This window comes from Balaenoptera physalus (assembly GCF_965194825.1).
Source record: "Balaenoptera physalus genome assembly, chromosome: 3".
NCBI classification, from domain to species: Eukaryota; Metazoa; Chordata; class Mammalia; order Artiodactyla; family Balaenopteridae; genus Balaenoptera; species Balaenoptera physalus.
Genome location: NC_138890.1, coordinates 11,635,532 through 11,658,975, shown reverse-complemented (window position 1 = coordinate 11,658,975; position 23,444 = coordinate 11,635,532). Strand labels below are relative to the sequence as shown.

The following is a 23,444-nucleotide window of genomic DNA, read 5'->3' as shown; positions in this document are numbered from 1 at the left end:
ATGTGGCTGGGGCTGACTTTTTAAAAAATAACTTTTCTTCCTTGACTATAAAGTGATAATCTTTTAATTCTTCCCCCTTGTCTCTGAAACCGTATGCTTCGGCTTTCTAGTTTTTTCCACTCTGGCATAGGTCTTCTTGTCCATAGCTACTTAATTTCACAGGTAAGGAAGCAGCTACCCCTTTAGAGGGGCAGCCCCATAGGGCAAACCAAGGGGTCCAGGAACATTCAGTCAACCCAGAACCACAGTTTCAGAGCCAGGGGGGAATTCTGACATAGCCTTGGTGCAGGACACACCCACTCCTAGAAAAAGTAGGTGAATAACTTTAAGGGCAGTGTGAAGTTGAACTCTGCCCCTGCCATCTACCATCTGTATGGATCTGGGCTAATCACTTTACTCCCATGCACCTGTCCCCATTTGGGAGATGCAAGTGCTACCTCAGAGTTGTGAGGACTAAAATCATCAAACTTTAGGGGGGAAAAAAAAGCATGTCAGCAGGACCATTTGTGCTGTGGAGTAACTAGTTTCCTAAGTCCACAGTACCTGTTTTCTCACTTTGTAATATGGCCAGCTGACATGTGGGTATCCTGAGGGTGACATTATTCTTGTGACAAAGGGTCACAGGCACAGCTGGAAGCTATTAGGGTGCAGGTTGCCATCCAATGAGCCTGTCCTTCTCTCAGGCCTGGGCTTTGAGGGAGGTCACTGCTCCCCCACCCCCTGCAGGGACCACCTTTCCTGTGTCTGAGTATCTGGTAAGCCCTAGAGTACAGATATTGCCTGCCTCTGAGAACACAAGGTTAAGCTAAGACCTGCCACCAACATTTGGGGGATCAAGTTGGGCTGTCACTTTTTTTTTTTTTTTTAACATCTTTATTGAAGTATAATTGCCTTACAATGGTGTGTTAGCTTCTGCTTTATAACAAAGTGAATCAGTTATACATATACAATATGTTCCCATTTCTCTTCCCTCTTGCATCTCCCTCCCTCCCACCCTCCCCATTGTCACTTTTTAATTTGCCAAGTAAGGACACGGTAGAAGGAAATTTTAACACTCCCTATCCCCCCAAAAGTTGGAAGTACATGATTTTTCGAACAAAGTCCTTTAGTATAAGATCATCTTGCCGAAAACACCGTTTTGTTTTCCTCCGTTGCGGCTTGGGGCTGCTCTATCCCAGCCGGTCCTTGGGCGTCAGCAGTCGAGGCCAAAACCACGCCCCTCCCTCCTGCAGATCCCTAGAGACAGGTGTCCGAAGAGGCTGCCATTACCACGGCTCCCAAATTGGCCGGAGTACCTAAGCCACGTCGCTTCCCTTCTCTGGGCTTCGGTCCGTCAGTCGGTGAAATGAAGATGGTAATACCATCTTCGTTTCACCGCACAGCGCACATCGAGTTCCCAGAACGTGCTCCGGAGCGCTCTGAGGTTGGCCCCTCTGTTGGAGTCCAGCCACGGGAGTTCGCTCCCGGTTTGCAGAAAGAATTTAGCCCAAGGAGAGGTTTTTACAATTCGGTTTCTCTCCCCGAAAGGTCTGGTTTTTTACCTTCGTTGTCCGCCGCCGGCCATCAGGAATCTGGCTGGAGGGCGCCGATGCAGCCCGGACATCGAGGTTTGACCCACGAACTCGATCGCCCGCTCACAGACACCGACGTGGCGGGGCCTAACGCTCCCGCCCGCCCCTCCTGCTTGTGCTCCGGGGCCCCGTCCCCGATCCCCCTGGCCAGCCCACCGCTCGAAGAGCCCTTATGGCTTCACGGTCCCCGTTCCTTCCTTCCGCTTCCGGTACCGGCCCCGCCCTCCCCCGGGTGGGCTTCCGGAGGGGGCGGGGCCTGCGCTCGCTACGTGGTGGCGGCGCGTCTGCCGGCGCGTGTCAGTGACGCGAGAGGTGGCGGCCAATGGGGAGCGGCGTTGGCTGGCGCTCCCGCTCCCGTCCGGCCCCGCCCCCGCCCGGCGTCGGGCCGTCGGACGGGCGGGAAGGGGCGGCCGCTTGGGGAGGATGGCGGTGGCGGCGGCGGTGGGAGTGGGCGCTGGCGCCGGGGGCCCAGGAGCCGCGGGCGGCAGCGGCGGGGCGCGCGAGGGCGCGCGGGTGGCGGCGCTGTGCCTGCTGTGGTACGCGCTGAGCGCGGGCGGCAATGTGGTCAACAAGGTGATCCTGAGCGCCTTCCCGTTCCCCGTGACCGTGTCGCTGTGCCACATCCTGGCGTTGTGCGCGGGGCTCCCGCCTCTGCTCCGCGCCTGGCGCGTGCCCCCGGCGCCGCCAGTCTCGGGCCCTGGGCCCAGTCCGCATCAGTCGCCGGGCCCGCTCCTGCCGCCGCGCTTCTACCCGCGTTACGTGCTGCCACTCGCCTTCGGCAAGTACTTCGCGTCAGTGTCCGCGCACGTCAGCATCTGGAAGGTGCCCGTGTCCTACGCGCACACCGGTGGGTGCCGAGGCTGGCCTAGGGGGCGGCGGCCGGGACACGCCGCCTGGGGCTTCGGCTCTTGGGTAGGAGCGTGCCGGCCGGGGTGCTGTCGACGGTCAGGAATGCCGGGCTGAGAAGTCAGCTAATGTCCGGAAGGCGCTGGAGGCCGCCAAAAGCTTTTAGCAAGAGAGGGACACGCACAGGGGTCTCGGGGAGGTAAGGGCTGAGAAGAATGCTGGGAGCTGAGCAGGGCGGATCAGAACTGTTGGGTTAGGGGGAAGGCCCACAGAAATAGAAGAGCTGAAGCAGGTTGAGGGGCTGCCAAGCCTTCCCGCCCCTCCAGTGGAGTTGGGACAGAGTCCCAGGGTGGGTTCTGGGACTAGGAACAGCTCCCTGAACGCCCCTTGCCTCTCTTTGCAGTCAAGGCCACCATGCCCATCTGGGTGGTCCTCCTGTCCCGGATCATCATGAAGGAGAAACAGAGCACCAAGGTAACCCAGGAGGGCTCTGGGCCAGTGGGGGCCCCAAGGGCTTTCCGGCTGTTGCCCAGCTGGTGACGTGGTCCAGGTTCCTGGCCTGCAGGCTGCCTGGCTTCCTGTCAAATAAGGAAGTCAGCTTAGAGACCTGGTAGCTCTTTTGCTTCTAATGTTCTGGAATCACCCTGGGGGCAGTGGTGTGTGGGGTGTGTGTTCCTGAGTTGTCTCGGTTGTGTGATCTCAGGATGCTGCCATCCATCTCAGGTGCAGCGTTCCTCCCTGCTTTGATTACCTACCTGGGGTTGCTGGTAGGCAACTTGGATAACTTGGTCCCATCCTGACCAGACACCCCATGCCCCTCTAGTGGGGTCAGGGTTGGAACATCCTTGGAACATCCGACTCCTTGCTGGAACGGAACTCCTGACAGAGTTTCACATCTTTGCAAGAGATAGCGGTCAGGCTGGGACTTCTGGGGTCAGAAGTGAAATGCTAGTTAGAGGAGTCCGATTTTGGCAAAACCCAGCAAAGTCTTGAAATAAAAACAGCCAGGAATTGTGACTGTCTGGGAATGGAAGTGAAAACAACACGCAGAACCCAGGGCTGCATAGGGAAGATGCTCCGGGCACAATTCAGGGTCTGTTCAAGATGCCAGGCCAGGGTATTTCCTGGCTTGGAGGGAGAGAAGCTGTGGCGTCAGCCAGAGACAGCCTTTCCCTGTGTCCTTAAGTGGAAGTGGGACTCCTGTTGTCCCAGCTGGAATCCATTTCATGCTGGACAGAGCTCCTCTTTCCTATGTGGTCGGTTTCTGGCATCCTGTATTTTATGTAACTTAGAACGGCGGTGCCCTGGATCAGCTTACAGAAATGGGGCCACCTCTGGCTGATGTTTTCTTTCAGCCAGTCTTTTCCCCTGCAAGATCTGGGTGCGCTCTGCAGCCCACCCCCAGGGTGAAGTCAGGTGTGACTTGTCTCCCCAGGTCGGAGTTGCCTGAGAGGTGTGCGGCTGCATCTCTCCATATCACGTTGTGTTTATCAGGTTTCCTGTTGTAAGGGACATTGTACCCGGCTTGGGCAGGGAGCCAGAACCTTACACAGAGAGGAAAGACAGGGGAATGGCTTAGGCAGGAGACTAAGGATAATGATAGAGTAAGTGTGGCCCCACCCTGTTCAGATAAGCTGGGTAATCATTCCTGATCTCAGGGGAAGAAATGGGACTTCAAAAGGGAGAGCCCGAGGGCCGCAGCCAGTAGTGGGGGGAGCAGGAATTCTGGAATTCAGAGGCCTCCCTCGGCCCTGTGTGTGGGCGTTGGCGGGGTGGGGAGCCTCACCACCCCCTCCTAAAGTCTCCCAAGTGCTTTAAGAGTATCCTTTGTAGGAGAAGGATGAGCCAGGAGTAAGAAGAGCTAAATGTGGAGAATGGATCCCATTTTAGCCACCAGAGCTCCAGGGCCATTCCTTGCCCTAGGCCCTGGAAAGCTTGAGCCTTCTGGAGGGCCCCCTATCATGGCACTCGCTACTCGGTCTTTCAGCCAACAGTTACTGGGTTGCCTGCCGTGTGCTGGGCACCAGGATAGAACAGTGAACAAGGAGCTGCCCTAAGCGAGTGCAGGGACGCAGACAATGTAAAGGGCGCTTATAGTGGATGGAGAGCGCTATTCCCTAGAACACACAGCAGAGGAAACTGACAGCGTCTAGGGGGAGGTGGGTCAGGGAAAGTTCTTGTGTTTGTGAACTGACACCTGAAGGGAAGGGAGGTCTCCAGCCGGAGAAGGTGTCGGGGGAGTGTCCCTACCAGGGATAACTGCATGCTGGAAGAGCCCGAAATAAGAGGGACCCGGCCAGCCTCTCAGAGGATTGAAGTTTCAGGCCCTGGTGTGTTGGTGGCGGCAGCTGGATAGATCCTATTGGGACCAGCCCTGGTTTGTGGCTCTTAATGGGAGTGATGGTATAGGGGGTGGGGCCACCCACAGTGATACAGCCCTGCCCTCAGGTACTCCGAGAACCATCTGTGCCCCACCCCCCGCAGCGCCCCCTAGAGCATCACTGTCGTGGCTAACACCATTGTTCAAAGGCGTAGGCGGTGTCCTTTTGGGGAGGGAAGAGACAGCAGCTGAGGCTGTCCTCTGGTCATCTGTGTTGGGTGGCCCAGCTCAACCCTGGCCCATCAGCCCCTCCTGCCCTCCTCTCGCAGGTGTACCTGTCACTCATCCCCATCATCAGCGGCGTCCTGCTGGCCACTGTGACGGAGCTGTCCTTCGACATGTGGGGGCTTGTCAGTGCCCTTGCTGCCACACTGTGCTTCTCGCTTCAGAATATTTTCTCCAAAAAGGTATTTGGGTGCCATCCAGGGTGCACCTGGTGTTGCAGGGGTGTGCGGGTGGCATCTAAAAAAAAGTGGCCGAGTAGGGATTTCTTCGGTGTTGGAACAAAACAAATCCTGTTGCCCTTCTGCTGGTTTCTATTTGTTTGGTTTTTAAATAGCTTTTCTGTTTTTTTATTATAAAGTTCGCCTATGTTCAATGTGAAAAAATGGAGAAAAGCCCAATGAAAAGAAATCAGAAAACTTATTGAGCACCTACTGTGTGCCAGGCACCATAGTAGGTGCTGGAGACAAAGAATCAAGAGAGACCTGCCCCCTGCCCCAGGGTTTCCTCTTTACTGAGGAAAGTCACAGTGCTGTCCCCTAAGGAGAACTACTATTAATGCTAGAGTTTCTTCCTGCACGGTTTTTAGAGTTGTAATATTATACATATTTTTCAAATTTTGCTCGTTCATTTATTATTGCAACACTGCATGCCCCCATATCATTGAAAGTTATTGCTCCTAACTCCAGTAATAATCACATCTTTTCAGGTATCGCAAGTAACGCAGTCGGTTTCCCTGTTGCAGATGCAGATTATTTCCAGCTATTCACTATAAATAATATTGTAATGAACGTCTTTGTGCATAACATTTTTCTGTCTCTCAGGTTATTTCCTTTTGATAGGTTTACAGTTCTTGGGTCAGAGGGTATGAGATGTTTATGGCTCTTGATATACTTTGCCTGGTTGTTTTCTGGAACTATATGCCAATTCAGACATTAACCAGTGCCATTTCAGAGTGCCTGTTTTACTGTAGCTTCACCAGCATTGAGTGTTGGTGTTTTTTGTGTTTGTTTTGTTTTGTTTTTTTCTTTTCTCGGTCCTTCACGTACGAAACATTGTGCTTGTTTTGGACATGGGCTGTGTGTCTCGTCATAGGTGTGCTTTCAGGTTTGGCAGTCAAGGTCAGATGTCAGGGTTAATGTACAGTCACCATGTTTGGGGCCTGGGTAAGTGGAGCCTCTCTTGCCACTTATTGTTTCGATCAGCCTTTAAAGAGGTTTTCTCCCTTCAGGTATTAAGAGATTCAAGGATCCACCATCTCCGGCTGCTGAACATCTTGGGCTGCCATGCCATCTTTTTTATGATCCCCACGTGGGTCCTGGTGGACCTCTCGGCCTTCCTGGTCAGCAGCGACCTGGTGAGTTGGCCTGTGTCAAGAACATGCCCTTTTCTTAACTGGTTCCAAAGTAGGTGTTTTGTCAGGGAGTTACGCCTCTGTGTTGACTTTGGGGCATCTGAGGCCTCTGACAGCCAGCCCTTTTAGCCCTCAGCTCTTTGATGACTCACACCGCTTGCAGTCGAGCAAGAAGGCTGCCTGTGCATTTCCTTCTCTGTCGTGCTAGATCCCAGCTGCTGATAGCTGCTGCATTTGTGCCAGTGCATTCAAGGAAGAAAAAAATGCCAGCACAGGCAACTTTCCCATCCTGACAGTCTGGTTCAGATCTCACTTTGCCTTTTGGAAATTGTGCTTGCACTGCTCGAGTCCTTTCTTGGTGTCATCTCTGTACTTCCATTGGCACCAGATGTATCCATAGCTCTCTGGGCACAGGAAAGAGCATCTTCCCACCACCTACAGGACCAGCCTCCAGAGAATGTGCTAGAAACTAATGCAGGTGACAGTGATAAGAAGGAGGTTCTTCCAGGCCCGAGTTAGATGGAGTCAATGTTTATTAGGGCTTAATGAGGTCTGACTGGATTCTTGACATTGGTCTTTAATCCCTACCACCACCTATGGACGTAGTGGAGGTTATCTCTGGTTTCCAGGTGAGGCAACTGTGACTCTGTGTTCTAACTTCCCTTCCATGTTGATTAGCTATAATGTTTCTGTGAAGAACTTTCCATCATCAACTGGAACTAGTTTGTTACCTGGAAGTACAGTGCACGAAAAGCAGTTTACTGCTTCTCTTTCCTTCTAATTACCAGTTTTCAGAGTAAAGAAAACCAGGGAGTGTTAACCAGGGAGTTGAGGGTTTCTTTTGGGTGAAGGAGGGTTCTTTGATTTATTTACTTTTCAGTATCATTGTGAACTTGTGTTTGTCAGTTGTACATGTTATTTTTAAAAATATTCAGAGTATCTTGTCTGGGCTGATGGAGTCCTTCTTATTGGCTCCCTGCCCTTCTGATAGCACATATCAGCCTTGGGTAACTTTTGGCCCCACAGGATGTCCTCCCTCATCTTGTGCGCCTCCCATCCCAGACCTGCAATCAGCCACTCCTTCAGGGATCCGGGTTGCTTTTAGCAGAGAGAGAGTCGTGTTTAGAGATACCGTCTCAGTGCCGCGTGTGCTCACTGCTGTTGGGTTGTCATTGTTTTTAAGCCTTGGCAGTAAAAAACTAGGAAAGATGTATTTGGTGGCGGAGGGAAGAGTTTATCCTGATTCATTCTAATTCCAATTTAACATTGCAGGATTTATTACTGCTTTGATTTTTTGTGTGTGTGTCTTTTCTGGTACACTTGGTTTCTCACAACATTTCTTATTCGCAATATACTACAGAAACTGTTCATGCATGATTCTACTGTACACACATACAACTGCTTCAGAGTGAGAATCCCTACCAGACAACTGCAGGTAGCGTACAGAGAAACAGTTAAGATTTCTTTGCAGCTCTGTTTGTCCTTAAAACAGGTTTCGTTACAGATGTACAACTGGAATACTGTTCTAAGGGCACTTGAAATAATTGTTTTCACAGTGTGCCTCTGTCACCAACTTCTTGTGCATTTGGGTTCCTTTACTTCCATTTGTTTTCAATTTCCAGGCAATTTTTTTTCCTCACTGAATATATCAGACCTTTATATTTCCAAACCCAAAAAGATGTGACAGGGTTTATTCAAAGAAGTCTAACTTCAATCCCTGTTGCCTCCCCACTGCTGACCCCCATACGTAGCCATTTTTATGATCTTGGTTTACCCTCTCAGTGTTTCTTTTCGCAGACATAACCAAATGTCTATATACAGTCAGCCTTCCATATCCATGGGTTTTGAGTCCCCATATTCAACCAAGGATCAAAATTTTCATCCAAGGTTGGTTGAATCTGCAGATGTGAAACCCACAGATATGGAGGGCCGACTATAAATTGTACTACGCCATTTTATATGAGAGGCTTTGAGCATCCTCAGATAGGGGGCACCTGGAACCAACGCCCCACAGATACTGAGGGCCAAGTGTGTTCATACCTCCCTCCTCCTTACACAAGAAGTGGCTTTTTAGATACTTAGAAAAGAGTGCCTTGCTCTTTTCACTCAATGACATGTCCTGAAGATCACTCCATACTGACCTGTTAGGTCTTTTTTGTTCCTTTTATTGGCTGCATAGTATTGTCTATAGGTTTGGCATCAGTTCTGTTACAACTCATTGGGGTCTGTGTGTATACACACAAACAGGTATACGTAGGCTTTGCTCTGCTCTCTCTTTTTTATCTTTTTGTCTGCTCTCTTTGCTTTGCTTTTCTCTTGTATTTTGGGACATTTTTCGGTTTTCTTCTAGTTTTTCTCATTGAGGCCATCTATTTTCTACCTTGATGGGGCCCTTGTGCATTTTAACAGCAGCCCTAGGAGCATGCAGTAGTCCACAGTGCTGCCGCCTGAAGGCGGGGTTCCTGTCGGGGCTCCTCCTCTCTGCCCTGTGTCTCCCACAGCAGCCAGGTGAGTTAGCTCTGTTCCAGTGCGGCGCTCCATAGTAGAAGGAAGGAGGCTCATGTCGGAGAATATCAGCTGGGGTCTGCTATTCGCCATGTTACCAAGAAGCAAAGGCTACAGCGGGCAGTTCCCCGCCCTGATGCCAACAGTTCAACTGAAGCCAGGCACGGATCTCCAGACTTGGGAGCAGGAAGCCTAGTTTTAAAGTTTGGACAGGATGTGTGAAACAGATATTTGAAAACTGAAAAGTAAATGGGAGCAGGCAGGCTGGTAGAGAAAACCAGATTGCAAAGTACCACTGAGCCATCTGTGAGTTTGCCTTTCTTTTGCCTCCTGTGTCTCCAGCCTGGACTCAAGGCAGCCGGAAATGCAGAAGTGGGCACTGGGGGAGAACAGAGTCAAAAGCCCTCTATGCTGGCTTGCAGACGGGGAAAGGAGATTCCTGGTGTTCAGAGAGAGTAGAGGAAATCCCCCATTTTCTCTGTTTCCTTTGTTCTCTCACATCCCAGGCCCCCAGCAATCCCATGGTGGTGGCGGCAGCAGGTCCCATGGGCACCTGAGATGCTGAGGGGGGCAGCCTCCCTCTGCAGTCACAGGATGGGATTAGCCCCATTGCATTTTTTTCTCCCTTCATCCTCCCACTGCTTGGCCCCCGAAAGGAGGTGCAGTTGTGGGAAAGACACAGCAGAATGGGGTAATTAAGTCCAACTTTCTGACTGGAGGACTGAAAGAGGGAGCCCTCAGAAACCATAAAGTACCAAGGAGACATGGAGAGAGGAACCCAGAGAAAGTGACCTCATAAAACATGAAATCCTGGGCCCACTCCTGAGCTGCACATGTGGGAATCTGATACTAGCAGCATACAAAGACAGGATAGACTACTACCCAGGACCAAGAGTGACCACTGGGTAGAGCACACTCAGGACAGAGCTGTGTACCACTGAAAAGGCTTTGAAAACAGAACTGACATTGGAACCACAACCCACAGGAGGCTGCTCAAGCTTGTAGCCTGAACCCAACTGAGTCTGCTAAAACCAAATATCGACATTCCCCGTGGGACTTAAATAAGACCTACAGTCTTATAATATTCTAACTGTCCAGGATATAATCCAAAATTACTTGGCATAGGAAGAACCAGGAAATTTTCAAGTCTTGTGGGAAAAGATAATCAATGGATGCCAACACTGGGATGACCCAGATGTTGGAATTATTGGACAAAGACTTTAAAGCAATGATATATAATCATGCTCCAAAAATGCTCTTGAAACATGGGAAGAACAGAAGATAGATAGAACCAAATGGAAGTTTCAGAATGGAAGAAACAGCTTAAAAACTCACTGGATGGGCTAAGCAGAATGGAGGTGACAGAGGAAAGTCCATAACTTGAAGATAAATCAATAGAAATTATCCAGTTTAAACCACAGAGAGAAAAAGATGAAAAGACAAAGAAAAAATCTTTCAAAACAGCCAGAGAAAAATGACGCAGTTTTATAGGAGAACAGTGGTTTGGATGACTGCAGGTTTCTCATCAGAAACAATGAAAACCAGAAGTAGAATAACATTTTTTTTAAAGTACTGACACTAAGGAACTATCAACAGATAATTCTATATCCAGCAAATATAGAATCTTCAAAATCAATAGAACTATAGAAAATCGGCAAGAATAAAGAACTGAATACCACAGTCAACCAACTGGATGTCTCATTGACATTTATAGAATACGCTACCCAACAACAGCAGAATAGGCATTCTTTCAAGTGTACGTGTGGAACATTCACCAAGATCATATTTGTTACAAAACAAACCTTAACAAAAGGATTGGAAACATGCAAAGTATATTCTCTGATCCTAATGAAATCAGAAGTAAATAACAGAAAGGTAATGAGAAAATCTCCAAACACTTGGAAATTAAACAGCACATTTCTAAATAATCCCTGGGCCAAAGAGGAAGTCTCAAGGGAGAAAAAAAATTTTTTTCAACTGAAGCAAAACTGACCAAAAAAAAAAAAGAGAGAGAGAAGACACTACAAATACCAGGAATGAAAGAGGGAATAGCACTGCAGAACTCACAGACCTTAAAACCGTAAGAATACTACTGACAACTCTACACACATAAATTCAACAATAGATGAAATAGACCAGTTCCTCATAAACCACAGACTATCAAAACGCACCCAGTCAAGATGAAAAAGATAACCTGAGTCTTATAGCTATTAAAGAAATTGAATTCGTAGTTTAAAACCTTCTAAAAAGAAGTCATCAGGCCCAGATGGTTTTACTGGTAATTTCTACCAAACACTTAAGGAAAAATAAACACCAGTTCCACACAGTCTCCTCCAGAAAACAGAAAAGGAAAGGAACTCTTTTGGCTCATAACAAAACCAAGAAAAAGACCAAAATCCCTCATGAACATGGAGGCAAAAGTCCTTAACAAAGTATTAGAACAAATCAAATGCAGTGATATATAAAAAGCATGCTACACTATGAAAAAGTGGGATTTAAATCAAGAATGCAAGGCTAATTCAATACTTGAAAATCAGTCAGTGTAATCTACTATAATAGTCTAACAAAAATCATGTATTCATACCAACTGATGCAGAAAAGGCATTTGACAAAGTCCAACATCCAGTCATGAGTTTTAAAAAGTCAACAAACTAGAAATAGAAGGAAACTACCTCAACTTGATCAAGGGCATATATAGTTAACATCATAATGATGAAAGATTGAAGGCTTTTCCCCCTAAATTCAGGAATAAGGTAAAGATGTTTACTTTCACCATGCATATTCCACATCATACTTGACATCGTAGCCAGGGCAATAAGACAAGAAAAAGAAAAAAGAAATACAGATTTGAAAGGATGAAATAAAATTCTCTCTACCCAACAAAATCTTATTCTTTAGTATTAATTCAACTATAAATCACTACTTAAATTTTAACTTTAATTTTTCTCCTTGGCAAGGGTGTAAATGAAAAAAAAGTTGAGATACTAATCTATCTGTGTGTGTGTGTATACATGGAAATAGATATATACCTATATATATTAAAATTCTTTTAATATAGAAAAGCTGATTGGAAAATTTACATACATTGACTGGCAAGAGAACTTGAATAGCCAAATAAGTTTGAGAGAGAAGAATAAAGTTGGAGGAATCACATTACATAATTTTAAGGCTTAGTATAAAGGTATGGATATTGGTGGAGAGAGACATCGATCAGTGGAGCAGAATAGACAGTTGGAATTTATACTCACAAATATGGGTAACTGATCTTTGATGAAGGTTCAAAGGCAATTCAATGGAGAAAGGATAGTTTCTTTAACAAATGGTGTTGGAACAATTGGACATCCATAAGCAAAAACTGAACCTTGACTTCAACCTCACACATTATACAAAATTTAATTCATAATGAATTCTAGACCTAAATTTAAGAGCAAAAATGATAACCTTTAGAAGAAAACAAGAAAAATCTTCACGACTTGGGATTAGTTCTTAGACATTACACCAAAAGCACAGTCCATAAAGAAAAAAATTGGTAAATGGGGGCTTCATCAAAGTTAAAAACTTTTGCTTTCCAATACACTATTAAGTGAAAGAAAGGCAAGCTACAGACTGGGAAAAAATATTTGCCAATGAGATACTGACAGAGGACTTGTGTTCAGGATATATTATAAAGAACTCTCAAAATTCAATAGTAGGAAAACAACTTGCTTAAAAATGGGCAAAAGACTTGAACTTCACCATTGTGATTGTACAGATGGCATGTGAAATATGTTCAACATCATTAGTCATTAGGGAAAAGCAAATTAAAACCAAGATGAGATGCTACTTCGTATCCAGTAGGATGGCTACAATAAAAAGTACTGGCAGTACCATGTTTGTCAAGGCTGGGCCACAACTGGAATTCTCATATATCGTTGGAGCAAGTGCAAAATCATGCAGCCACTCTGGAAAACATTTGGGAGTTTCTTCTGAAGTTAAACATACACTGACCATGTGTCCCAGTAGTCTCACTCCTGGGTATTTACTCACATTCACACAGAAGCCTGTACATGAATGTTTATAGCAACTCTATTCATGATCACAAAGTATTGGAAACAACTCAGATGTCATTCAACAAGTGAATGGTCAAGGTAACTTCGGTATGTTTGTACAGCAGAACATTTCTCAGCAATAAAAAGTGTACCAACTGTCATCCCTTACAACAACTTGTGGGGGGGTGTCAGAGGCATTATGCTGAATGAAAGAAACCTGTCTGAGAAGGTTCCATGCTGTATCATTCCATTTATAGGACAATCTCCGAAAGATGAACCTATCATGAAGCACATATCAGTGGTTGCCTAGGTTGGGGGAGGGGGTTTGCACAAAGAAGCCCTGGGGAGTGTTACAGGGTGATGGAGCTGTTCTGAATCCTGATTGCAGTGTTGGCTACATGAATCAATATATGTGTGAAAACACATGGAACTATCCACCGGGAGGAAGAAACACTTGACTTTATTGTTATGTCATTTCTTTTAAAAAGCTGGATTGGCTGGGTTCCTTTCCTGGAAGATAGATATCTTTGCAAGCTGGCTGCCTTGTAAAGATAGCTTGGAAGTCCATATGGGTCACCTCAGGGAAGAATTGCTGGGAGAACAGGCCAGCTCACCCTGAAGGCGTGCTGGTGGGCTCACTTGCCTTACAGAGGCTATTATCCCAACTAGGGCGACGTTCTGGGCAATTCTGAGCAGGTCACCTACTCAGATCTCCCTCACCTTTAAGAGGACTGTCGTTCCCTATCAGAGGGTGGCAGAGATAGAATCAGGCCGCCGCCCTAAGATTGCTGCAGCTCCCATCCTGGCAGGGCCACTAGACACCACTGTCCTGGGGGGACCCAGCTGCATCCTCCTTTGTCAAAGGCCAGAGCAGCCTGGGAATTGGCCTGGGATCAGCCCAGGCTCTTTGAGGAGCTCTGTGGTCCCGATGTCTGCTAGTTGTGCTTTCTTGACTTCTGGGTTCCCTTCATTAGGGTGGCTTCCTTCTGGTGAGGGTCAAATGGTAACTGAAGTTTTGACGGTAGCATCACCTCCTGTTTGTTTGGCTTGGGATTGTTTTAAAGCACTTTCAAAGCTGTGATTGCATTTGATCCTCATAGCAGCAGCGTTGTGTGGACTTATCAGGGGTCAGTCTTCCCCATTTCATAGATGAAGAAAACAGAGAGGTCGAGCAGCTTGCCCGGGGTTCCCAGCGATGGGGCAGACCCAGAGCCTCTGGCTCCCAGCCTTGGGCAGGGGGGGGTCTTCACACACCCAGAGGCTGCCTTCCCAGGACCTCCCCATTTTATACAATGCATCATGTCTGCTATGGTTTGAATGTCTGTCACCCCCCCAAATTCATATGTTGAAACCTAAGCCCCAAACATGATGGTGTTAGGAGGTGGGGCCTTTTGGAGGTGGTTAGGTCATGAGGGTGGAGCCATCATGAATAGGATTCATGCCCTTATAAAAGAGACCCCAGAGAGCTCCCTCGCCACTTCTGCCATGTGAGGACCCAGTGAGAAGGTGCCACCCTGAACCAGGAAAAGGGCTCTCCCCAGATGCGGAATCTACTGGCGCCTTGATCTTGAACTTCCAGCCTCCAGAACTGTGAGAAATAAACATGTTGTTTGTAAGCACCCCCAGCCTGTGGTATTTTATCTTAGCAGCCCAAACAGACTCAGGTGATGTCCAGAATGCAGACCTCGCTCTGCTAACCCAGAGCCCCGGCCCTCACTGTACAGGGACAAGGGAAGGCTTTGGTTTGTGTCATACTCTGCACCCCTTGGGTAGCTGATGTGCCCCCGAACCTCCGCTTCCTCAGCAGGAAAGGGTGGTGATTATTATTATTGTTGCTCCATGTGGAGTGTCGTGAAGGTCAGAGGTTGTATAGATAAAGCACGTGGTATCACACGATGACCCACCTGGGTCTGTTCCCCAGCGAATGTGTGACCCTGATAAGCCACTGTGTGTCACCACCCCCGCCAGGGCAAGCCTGTGACCGCAGTGCTGTTCTTGCTCCCCCGTCTCTGTAGACCTATGTGTCCCAGTGGCCTTGGACGCTTCTGCTCCTGGCTGTCAGCGGCTTCTGTAACTTTGCCCAGAACGTCATTGCCTTCAGCATCCTCAACCTCATCAGCCCTCTGAGCTACTCGGTCGCCAACGCCACCAAGAGAATCATGGTCATCACGGTGTCCCTGATCATGCTGCGAAACCCAGTCACCAGCACCAACGTCCTGGGCATGATGACGGCCATCCTGGGAGTCTTTCTGTACAACAAGGTGAGCCTGGGGTGGGGGGAGGCTGTCCCCCCGGACGCCCAGGGAGTCTACCAAGAGTTGGTCGGGGCAGGGAATGGAAAGGGCCTCACCAGGAACTAAGAGGCCCGGTTCCAGCTCCCAGCTTTGCCACTGACTGGTTTATGGTCTTGGCTCCACCCCCTCTGCCCGGGGCTTCCTTTTCCTGCGTAGATGACCCCAGGCTCATGCCTCACTCCAGTGTGACTCTCGGGTCTACTGCGGCTTTATCGGGAATTTCACTCCCTCCTTGCGAAGATTCTGTTTGTTCCGATGTAAGGCTGTGGGATGGCTTGCAGGTAGGGCCGGTCCAGTAACAGTTCACTGGCCATGCCCAGCCCCACGAGGGGTGCCACTTGTGTTGGCCTTGAAGGCTGCTTGGCCGTGAATCTCGAGCTCCCCTCTGTCCTCTGTGCGTGTCCCGGACAAGGAGCCAATGGTCTCACTGCTCTCTTGACCTCGCAGACCAAGTATGACGCGAATCAGCAAGCCCGGAAGCACCTCCTCCCCGTCACGACGGGGGACCTGAGCAGTAAGGAGCATCATCGGAGCGCCCTGGAGAAGCCCCACAACGGCATTCTCTTCCCCCAGCACGGGGACTATCAGTACGTCCGCAACAACATCTTGACAGATCACTTCCAGTACAGCCGGCAGAGTTACCCAAACTCGTACACTTTGAACCGTTACGACGTGTAGAGTCTAGCGACCAGGGCAGGACGTTCTGCCAATCCTCCCTCCTACCCCCCAGCAGTACCAGAAACTTCTGACAACCAGTGAATGTACCACCCGGCCGAGGAGGGACGGTGCAGAACCATCAGAAGACCCTGGGGTTCCCGGCCCCCTGGGGGCAGCAGGACGCCGTCCCTGCAGTGGGGACCACTGCCCCCGAGCTCTGGTGTTTCATGCCCTTTCTTCCTGGAGTCTGTCTTCTGAGGGCTGCGTCGCCATGTGGAAATCTCGGCCGGCTTTTACCTTTCTGTGTGGACTTACTCCCCAAGTCATGTTTTTCAGAGGTCTTGTTCTGTTTTCCAGATAACAGCCAGGACCCTCTCTGGAAAGGACACAGACCTCAGAGTGGGCAAGAGGTGGTTTGCAGGGAGGGTGGCAAGGAAAGGACCCTAGGGTGGTGCTTGGTGACAGACTAGCCGCTTTAATTCCACTGCTCAGGTAGGCATAGGACTGGTGCAGCCATGGAGCAGAGGAGTGTAACGGTTATTGAAAACATCTCCAGCCCCAAAGATGGACTCAGCTTTCTGGTCAGCCCCATGGCTGTTTGCAGTTCTGGCAAACGTTCCCCAGTGCAAAGCTATTGTAATTAGCATTGAATTCTTAGAGCCTAATTCTGACCCAAAAGTCGGAGGTGGCGTGTGCCCGGATCCAGAGGGAAAGAGGGCCGCTGTCTCCTGGGCTCCCTCTTCCCTTGCTGGAGCGGGGCATCTCTCCTCTCGGAGCAGCAAGGAGGAGGGGACGCAGGGCTGTGAGAAGGATCATGAGGAAATCATGTTCAGTGTTTCAATCTCTATTTCTATAATATTTGTTTTGTCTTGTGAGCCTTCACTTCTGTGCTGACTTAGTAGGATGTTTGGTGGGGTGATGTTGGCTTTATGAGGATCTTGCATTTTTCTAGGGCAAATTTTGTAGCTGTCTGTGTTTTTATGCCCCCATCCCCCTTAGGGGATGCAGGATGGATGAGGATCGGCTTATGGTTGGAAAACCCTTTTGTTTTTAAGCATTTAAAAACAAGAAGTTGCTGGCCATGCCTGTCTCGGCACATTTCTGCGTTTAGTAGGAAGGAATGAAGTGTTTTGAAAAGCTGGTCACTAGCTTTTCTAGTGACCAGTCCCTGAAAGTGAGATGAATCAAGAATGTCATCTCGATAGTTTGTGTCATAGATGAGAGCTCAGTGCTCTGATTTCCATTAGCTGTTCTTGTGGTGTTTGCATTTAGTATCTGAATCATGTCCCAGTGAAGGGGCAAGCACCAAGCTAGGATTTGGTTTGCCAAATCAGTCTTTGGTCAAGAAAAAGTTTGGGTTTTGGCAAAATCACTCCAGGAAAATTATGTGACCCTAGTGGGTAACCCACGTGCTGAGGTCCAGGTCAGGACACCTGGCATCACGAGAGACTGTGCCTTCGGAAAGGACCACTTGCTTGGCTGCTAGGGTCTTCGCTGATGGCCGCCTTCTTCCTTCAGCCCTGTCCCCAGCCTCTTGAACAGGCACTTGGCTTGATCAGCAGATGGGATATCGGGTCACCCTTTACCTCCTGGCATGTGAGACGGTTCTGTTTCACCAGGAAGTACCGCTCGACTCCTGTTTTTGATAATTAGAATTCTGTATTTAGAGGTTACATTTTTGTCAGCTTATGAATGGGCAGCTCCTGGAGAGGTCACAGGGTCCCCTTGTGGCCTGTGAGTTCAGTACCACTGGCCTAAGGAGTCCCTGTTTGTCATCGTCTTGCTTTTGAATTACTTTGGCCACAAGTTCTGAGACAATGCTGTGTAAAACAGGAAGGGGCCGTTCTGAAGGGTGTTATTTGTGAAAACAACTTGCTGAGTGCCTTCACCAGAGGCAGTAGAGTCTGCAGTTGAACCACAATAAATGGGGATAATTTTGCACGGCATAGACATTACGGTAGTTGTCTTTATGATAGGAGCTGATTCCTTGAACGTATAATTGAACTCCAAAATGAATTATGCCTCTGTGCAGGTTTAATGAAATTTCTGAGGTTGCTGAAATGTGTATATTTGTTTTCCGTTTCCAGTGCAAGATCTGCTGGTGAGGGGAAATATCTGACTGGTTTTATTACGGTTTATACATGAATAAATGGGATATTTAGTTCTGTACATAAATCTACAGTGAGTACATACACTGGAATGAGAGACAATCATATTAGACCAAATCATCAGATCACAAGACGAAGACATACTTTTGAGACTTGAAAGTTCAAAGCTGACACTGACCCCTTTAAGGCCAGTTTTCCAGCCACTTGCTGCCCTGGCTCAACCCTCCACCCCACTCTCGCATCCAATTTGCAGCTTGGTTCCCCTCACCTCCTCACTGCTGGGTATTGTGACAGCTAGTTCACCCATCCGTGGTATGGTCTGCAAAACTAACTCAAACCCAACTCCTTCGTTTTACAGAAGGGGAAACTGAGGCTCAGAGGGCATTTTTAAATAGTGTTTGTTCACTATCTTGAGACTCAGTGTGGAATTTTTAAGCACCTTATTTTAATTCATTCATTATTGGGAAAATCAAACCCCTGTTACAAAGGAGAGAAGCCAAATAGGTTCAAATGAAGAAGCACTTGGAATTTCTGGATTTTACTGTGTATTTGGCATACATCATGCAACAGGCCCTCTGTTATCACTGGGACATAACGAGACCTGGATACCTTAAGGTCTAACAGCCTTAAGGGCATAGAACATTAAATTATTGAAGAATCTGAACATTGTGAATTCTTTTTTCCAATTGTCACCTTGTTTTCAGGACTTTTCATGCTATAGACTGTTCTGTGGGAATGATACTGTGTATATTCATGGATGGCATTTACCAAAAATAAATGGTGGTCTCCAGGGAATCAAGATTGGCCCCAGTTTGTCAGTGAGGGTCCCTTTCTGAGTGACCCTGTCGTCAGTGTGCCCAGCAACAAAAAAACGTGTAAGAGGCAGAAAGAGCAAACCAACTTGGTTCCCACATCCAGGTGTATTGCAACTTTATTTTTTCTGAGCCAAAATTTAAACATGTGACTTGTGAATTTATGAGCCAGTAGGATAAAACTAGAATCACAGCTTAACAGTTATTGACATGCCTTTATTGAACAGAATAACATGGAAAATCCAAGAATGTTGTGAGAGCTGTGCTTACATCTGTATGAGAAACAACAGAGTACCTGCTACATGTGGGCTTTTCACACACAATCCACAAAGGATTACCCTTCACCTTGTAACACATGGAAGTGAGGCCCAGAGGGGTTAAGTCATTTGTCCAGGATCACACAGCTACTGAAGTCTGCCTCCAAGCCCATTTCCCCCCAAATTACTCAGAAACCACTCCCAACAAAGAATTTCCTTCAATCACAGTTGATGGGTATGAGTTTCTCCTAAAACGACTGCCCACATCCTTTTAATTCATAATCCTTTCGTTCAGTGATTTACTGAGCACCAAAATATATCGCTGAGATATATAAAGGTGCTTGTGAATAGTTTATCTCTGAAAAGATACACAGGAAGCCGGACACAGCAGTTGCCTCTGGAGAGGATATATGCACTTTTTTCAAAACTGGCATATTGTGCATATTGTGCCAAGTACAGGAAACAGATACGTAAGCCTCCTACCCTCAGAGCACTCAGCTTAATTTATGGATGTGTGACTAAGGAGCACACAAGTGCTGTGTTGGAGGCGGGGCAGAAAATGCTAAAGGAAGTACAGGGTAATAATTATTCAAGCGGCAGATGGGAATGTTTTGGCTTGCATTTTCAATTCAGAGTATTTTATTTGCACATTTTGTATTATATATGCTTGTTTAACTATCAGAACCCAAGAGGCAGGTATTAGCCCTATTTTACAGAGGGAAATGGCAACAGAGAAAGTCAGGCTTGGTCCATGGAACACGCCTGGAACCCAAGTGTCTGACTCCAAGCCCAGGGCCCTTTGCCCTGCAAAGCAGCCTCAATAAAGTGAGTGGTTTTGTTTTTCCTCACGTTTGTCATACACTCCGAAGAGGAGCTGGTGCAATCAAACGGGATCCTTTCAATTCACTTGCCTCGGCCACACTGCTAAAGTAAGACCCTGAAGGAGCCCTGATGTCCAGATGACCCAAGTCGCTTTGCAGTTGCCTGCTGTGGTTCCAGCAGGGCATCAAGAGGCTCTGCTGGGGATGGTGTCACTGCCTTATAAGTCAGGCAGGGCCAGGTTTAAGGATGGCCTCATTGCTCAGATACCAGAGCCCGAACCCCTCCTCAGGGATGTCTGCTCCCAGACACGACTCCTCCTTTCTCTCCCCAGGGCAGCTCCTTTGTGACCAGAGGTTCGTTTGGTGACACATGATCAGGCCCAAGGAATGCTCATGTCTAGGACAGGATAGGACCTTCTTCTCTGTTCCCACATGACATTCCTCCTGCCATGGCTTCAGCTAGTTGATCACATGGGGTTCAGTTATTGCAGATGAGGTGACAGTCACACCAAGCTTTCCTTTACTGAGACCATAGGTCTAGATGGGCCTAGATTTCCTCAATCAACCCCCTACTTTTTTTAGTAACAACTTTTCTAGTCTATATATTTTTATAGTCTATATATTTTTTAAGTTAGAAAAAAATTATTAAAGCCAAAAAATTATCTATACTATACAGATGTCAAAAAGAATGGGATAAAGAACAACTTCCAAAATATATCGCTGAGATATATAAAGGTGCTTGTGAATAGTTTACTTCTGAAAAAATACACAGGAAGCTGGACACAGCAGTTGCCTCTGGAGAGCATATATGCACTTTTTTCAAAACTGGCATATTGTGCATATTACTTTGTAAACTGCTTTAAAAAAATATGCTAGAAACATTTCCCTTGTTACTAAATATTATACCTTGATTCTGTGTCTGTGTACATGGTATTATAAGATGTGCTACAATTAACCAACCCCTATTGCTGCACATTAAATACTATTTTTTTATAACTATATTTTTCTTCCCTCTGTTTGTCAAGTGCTATTTAAATTTATTATTATTATTATTATTTTTTATGGCTGTGTTGGGTCTTCGTTTCTGTGCGAGGGCTTTTCTCTAGTTGTGGCAAGTGGGGGCCACTCTTCATCGCGGTGCACGGGCCTCTCACTGTCGCGGCCTCTCTTGTTGCGGAGCACAGGCTCCAGACGCGCAGGCTCAGTAACTGTGGCTCACGGGCCCAGCTGCTCCGCGGCATGTGGGATCTTCCCAGACCAGGGCTCGAACCCGTGTCCTCTGCATTGGCAGGCAGATTCTCAACCACCGCGCCACCAGGGAAGCCCCTAAATACTATTTTAATGGGATAAGTTTGCAGCGCACAATGTTGCACATGCTTCTGATCTAGGATAAATTCCTCACAGCACATTTGCAGGACCAAAGTGGGTATGTGTGTGTGTTTTAAATTCTTTCCTTTTTGCTTGTTAGGTGGGCCCCTCAGCAATTTCATCTCACCAAGGGGTGTGCATTTTACTTGCTTACTTAAGAGTTTTGTTCCCAGGTCCTTGGAGACCATGTCGGTCTGCAGGAGCCTCTACTTCTAGCAACTCTCTCTACTGCTTTCTCCTGACCAACGGATTCTGATTTAGCCCACTGAAAGGAGCCTGGGGGAGGCCTTGTGATGCTTACATATCCAGTCTCAAACGGCATTTTAAACACTATGAGATGAATGTATGATAGCAGTAGTCACGGGTGTACAACCTTTCTGGTGGACAGTTGAGCAACGTCAGCATTAAAAGTGCAAACCCTTTGACCACAAGATCTCTGTATACACTAAAACTTTTAATAGTGGTTTAAAAGTGGAACCAACTCAAGAGACTCCATAGAGTCTGGCTTCAAAAAATTATAGTAAATCCACACCACATTGTCCTATGCAGTCATTAAAAATGACCAGATAGATTTGTAACGTGTTTTGGTTCACAGATTCCGTTAAGAATCTGATAAGTGCTGTGTATCTTCAACTCACAAAAATGAGTGCTATCTCTGAAATCTATCCATGGTGGATCACAAGTTAAAGCTTCTTGATATAGTTCTTTACTGGCATGGAAAAATCACACTATCCAGATTACTGAGCATTATACTAAACAGAACATTCCCTCTGCCTGGAATGTTCACATAGCTGGCTCTGGAGTGGAATCTCAGTGCAAACCTCACCACCCAAGGGCCTTCTCAGATAACCCTATCAGTGTAGGCACCACCCTCCTGCCTTATCATGGTCTTAGCACCCTTCTGTTTTCCTCAATAACACCTTTGAGATGATATATTTGTTTACTGATCTATGGGTCTCTGCCTACCCAGACCGTGGGCTCATGAGAGCAAGAGCTTAGGTCTGACTTGTTCATTGTTTCATCCACAAGCAACATCCAACCTGCCTTTTTGTGAACCAAGAATGGTCTTTACAGGTGAACATTTGCAATCAATTGATGACAGGAAAGACTGACTTGGAATACCCAGGAAAGCATTCCATTCTTCTCATTAGACCTAAATTATTTAAATTGTACTCAATTGCTATATTTTAAATTCCACCAATAAAAAGTGTTCTGGACATTTTTCTCTTTGGTTATATAAGCACTACAGAATAGCCTCGATTTTGGCTCTTGGCCAGAAGAGCCTAAAATATTTGCTATCTGGCCCTTTATAGAAAAAGTTTGCCAGCCTCTGGTCCAAGGCAATATCTGGCGTACAGGAGACAATCCATAAGCGTCAGAAGTTACGTAGCAACAAAAAAGAAATGTATCTAAAACACACAGATATACATTTTCATAAAATAGAGAGGTATAGCCAAATAAAGTGTTAATGTTAACGGCAATCTCGAGAGAGAGTCACATTACGGGGCAAGTCCACAGTCTACATTTCCCTAATGTTTGCTGCTGCTTGTTAATTTTCCCCACAATTAGCATGCGTTAACTTTACCATCATCGTTTTGGATGCAACGTAAATGCATCTTGCAGGATGGCGCCCTGCCCTCTGGACGCGCAGTGTAGAAGGCCCAGCACCCGTAGGTCCTGGGCGCTCACTCCTTCCCCGCTGCTTGAAAGACTGCACAGAAGCCACGCGAGATCCAAAGAGGCACTCAGTCTGAGGCCGGCGGAGGTGAGGGTGGGGTCCGCTCGCCCTAAAATCTTCCTTATCAAAGCGTTGGATCGAGAGAAAGAAACCAAGCGGGAGGCTCTTTTGAACCTCAATAAGCTCAGTTCCATCCCCGCCAAGCCCGTAGCCTCCTGGTTCTGTTTCTACCTCCGGGCGAGCCCGGGAGCATGTGACGGGCGTCGCGGCCCAGAAGCCGCCCAGACGCACCTCACCTCGTATTTTCCTTACCGCCGCCCCGCGAGGAGGAAACAGGCCCTGACCAGGGCAGGAACACCCCAGGACCCCTAGTCCCGCGGAGAACGCGGCCGGCCAAGCCTTCGGGTTGCAACGCTGAGCTGAGAAAACGCCCCGGCCGCGGCTAACGACCGTCCCCTCTGTTCCAGCAGTTCCTGGGCCCACTCCGCACATGCGCGGGAAAGCCCTTGCGCGTGCACTTCGCTAGCCCCTCCTGCGCGTCCG

At 47.6% G+C, this 23,444-nt stretch overlaps 1 protein-coding gene and 1 long non-coding RNA gene across 2 annotated transcripts; one reads left to right on the top strand and one right to left on the bottom strand.

The window, feature by feature from the left end:
* The first annotated feature begins 1,865 nt into the window (after window positions 1-1,865).
* On the top strand, window positions 1,866-18,629 carry SLC35E1 (solute carrier family 35 member E1). The gene is made up of 6 exons (XM_082456301.1): window positions 1,866-2,418; window positions 2,821-2,891; window positions 5,067-5,204; window positions 6,251-6,376; window positions 14,922-15,167; window positions 15,648-18,629. The coding sequence occupies exons 1-6, from the start codon at window positions 1,995-1,997 to the stop codon at window positions 15,876-15,878; spliced, it is 1,236 nt and encodes a 411-aa protein (XP_082312427.1). The 5' UTR covers window positions 1,866-1,994; the 3' UTR covers window positions 15,879-18,629.
* A 343-nt stretch (window positions 18,630-18,972) lies between these two features.
* Window positions 18,973-23,417, bottom strand: LOC309658109. Its single transcript, XR_014262037.1, has 2 exons — window positions 23,198-23,417; window positions 18,973-23,021 (listed from the first exon to the last, which is right to left on the bottom strand). It is a non-coding gene; the product is annotated as an uncharacterized lncRNA (long non-coding RNA).
* Window positions 23,418-23,444: the final 27 nt, after the last annotated feature.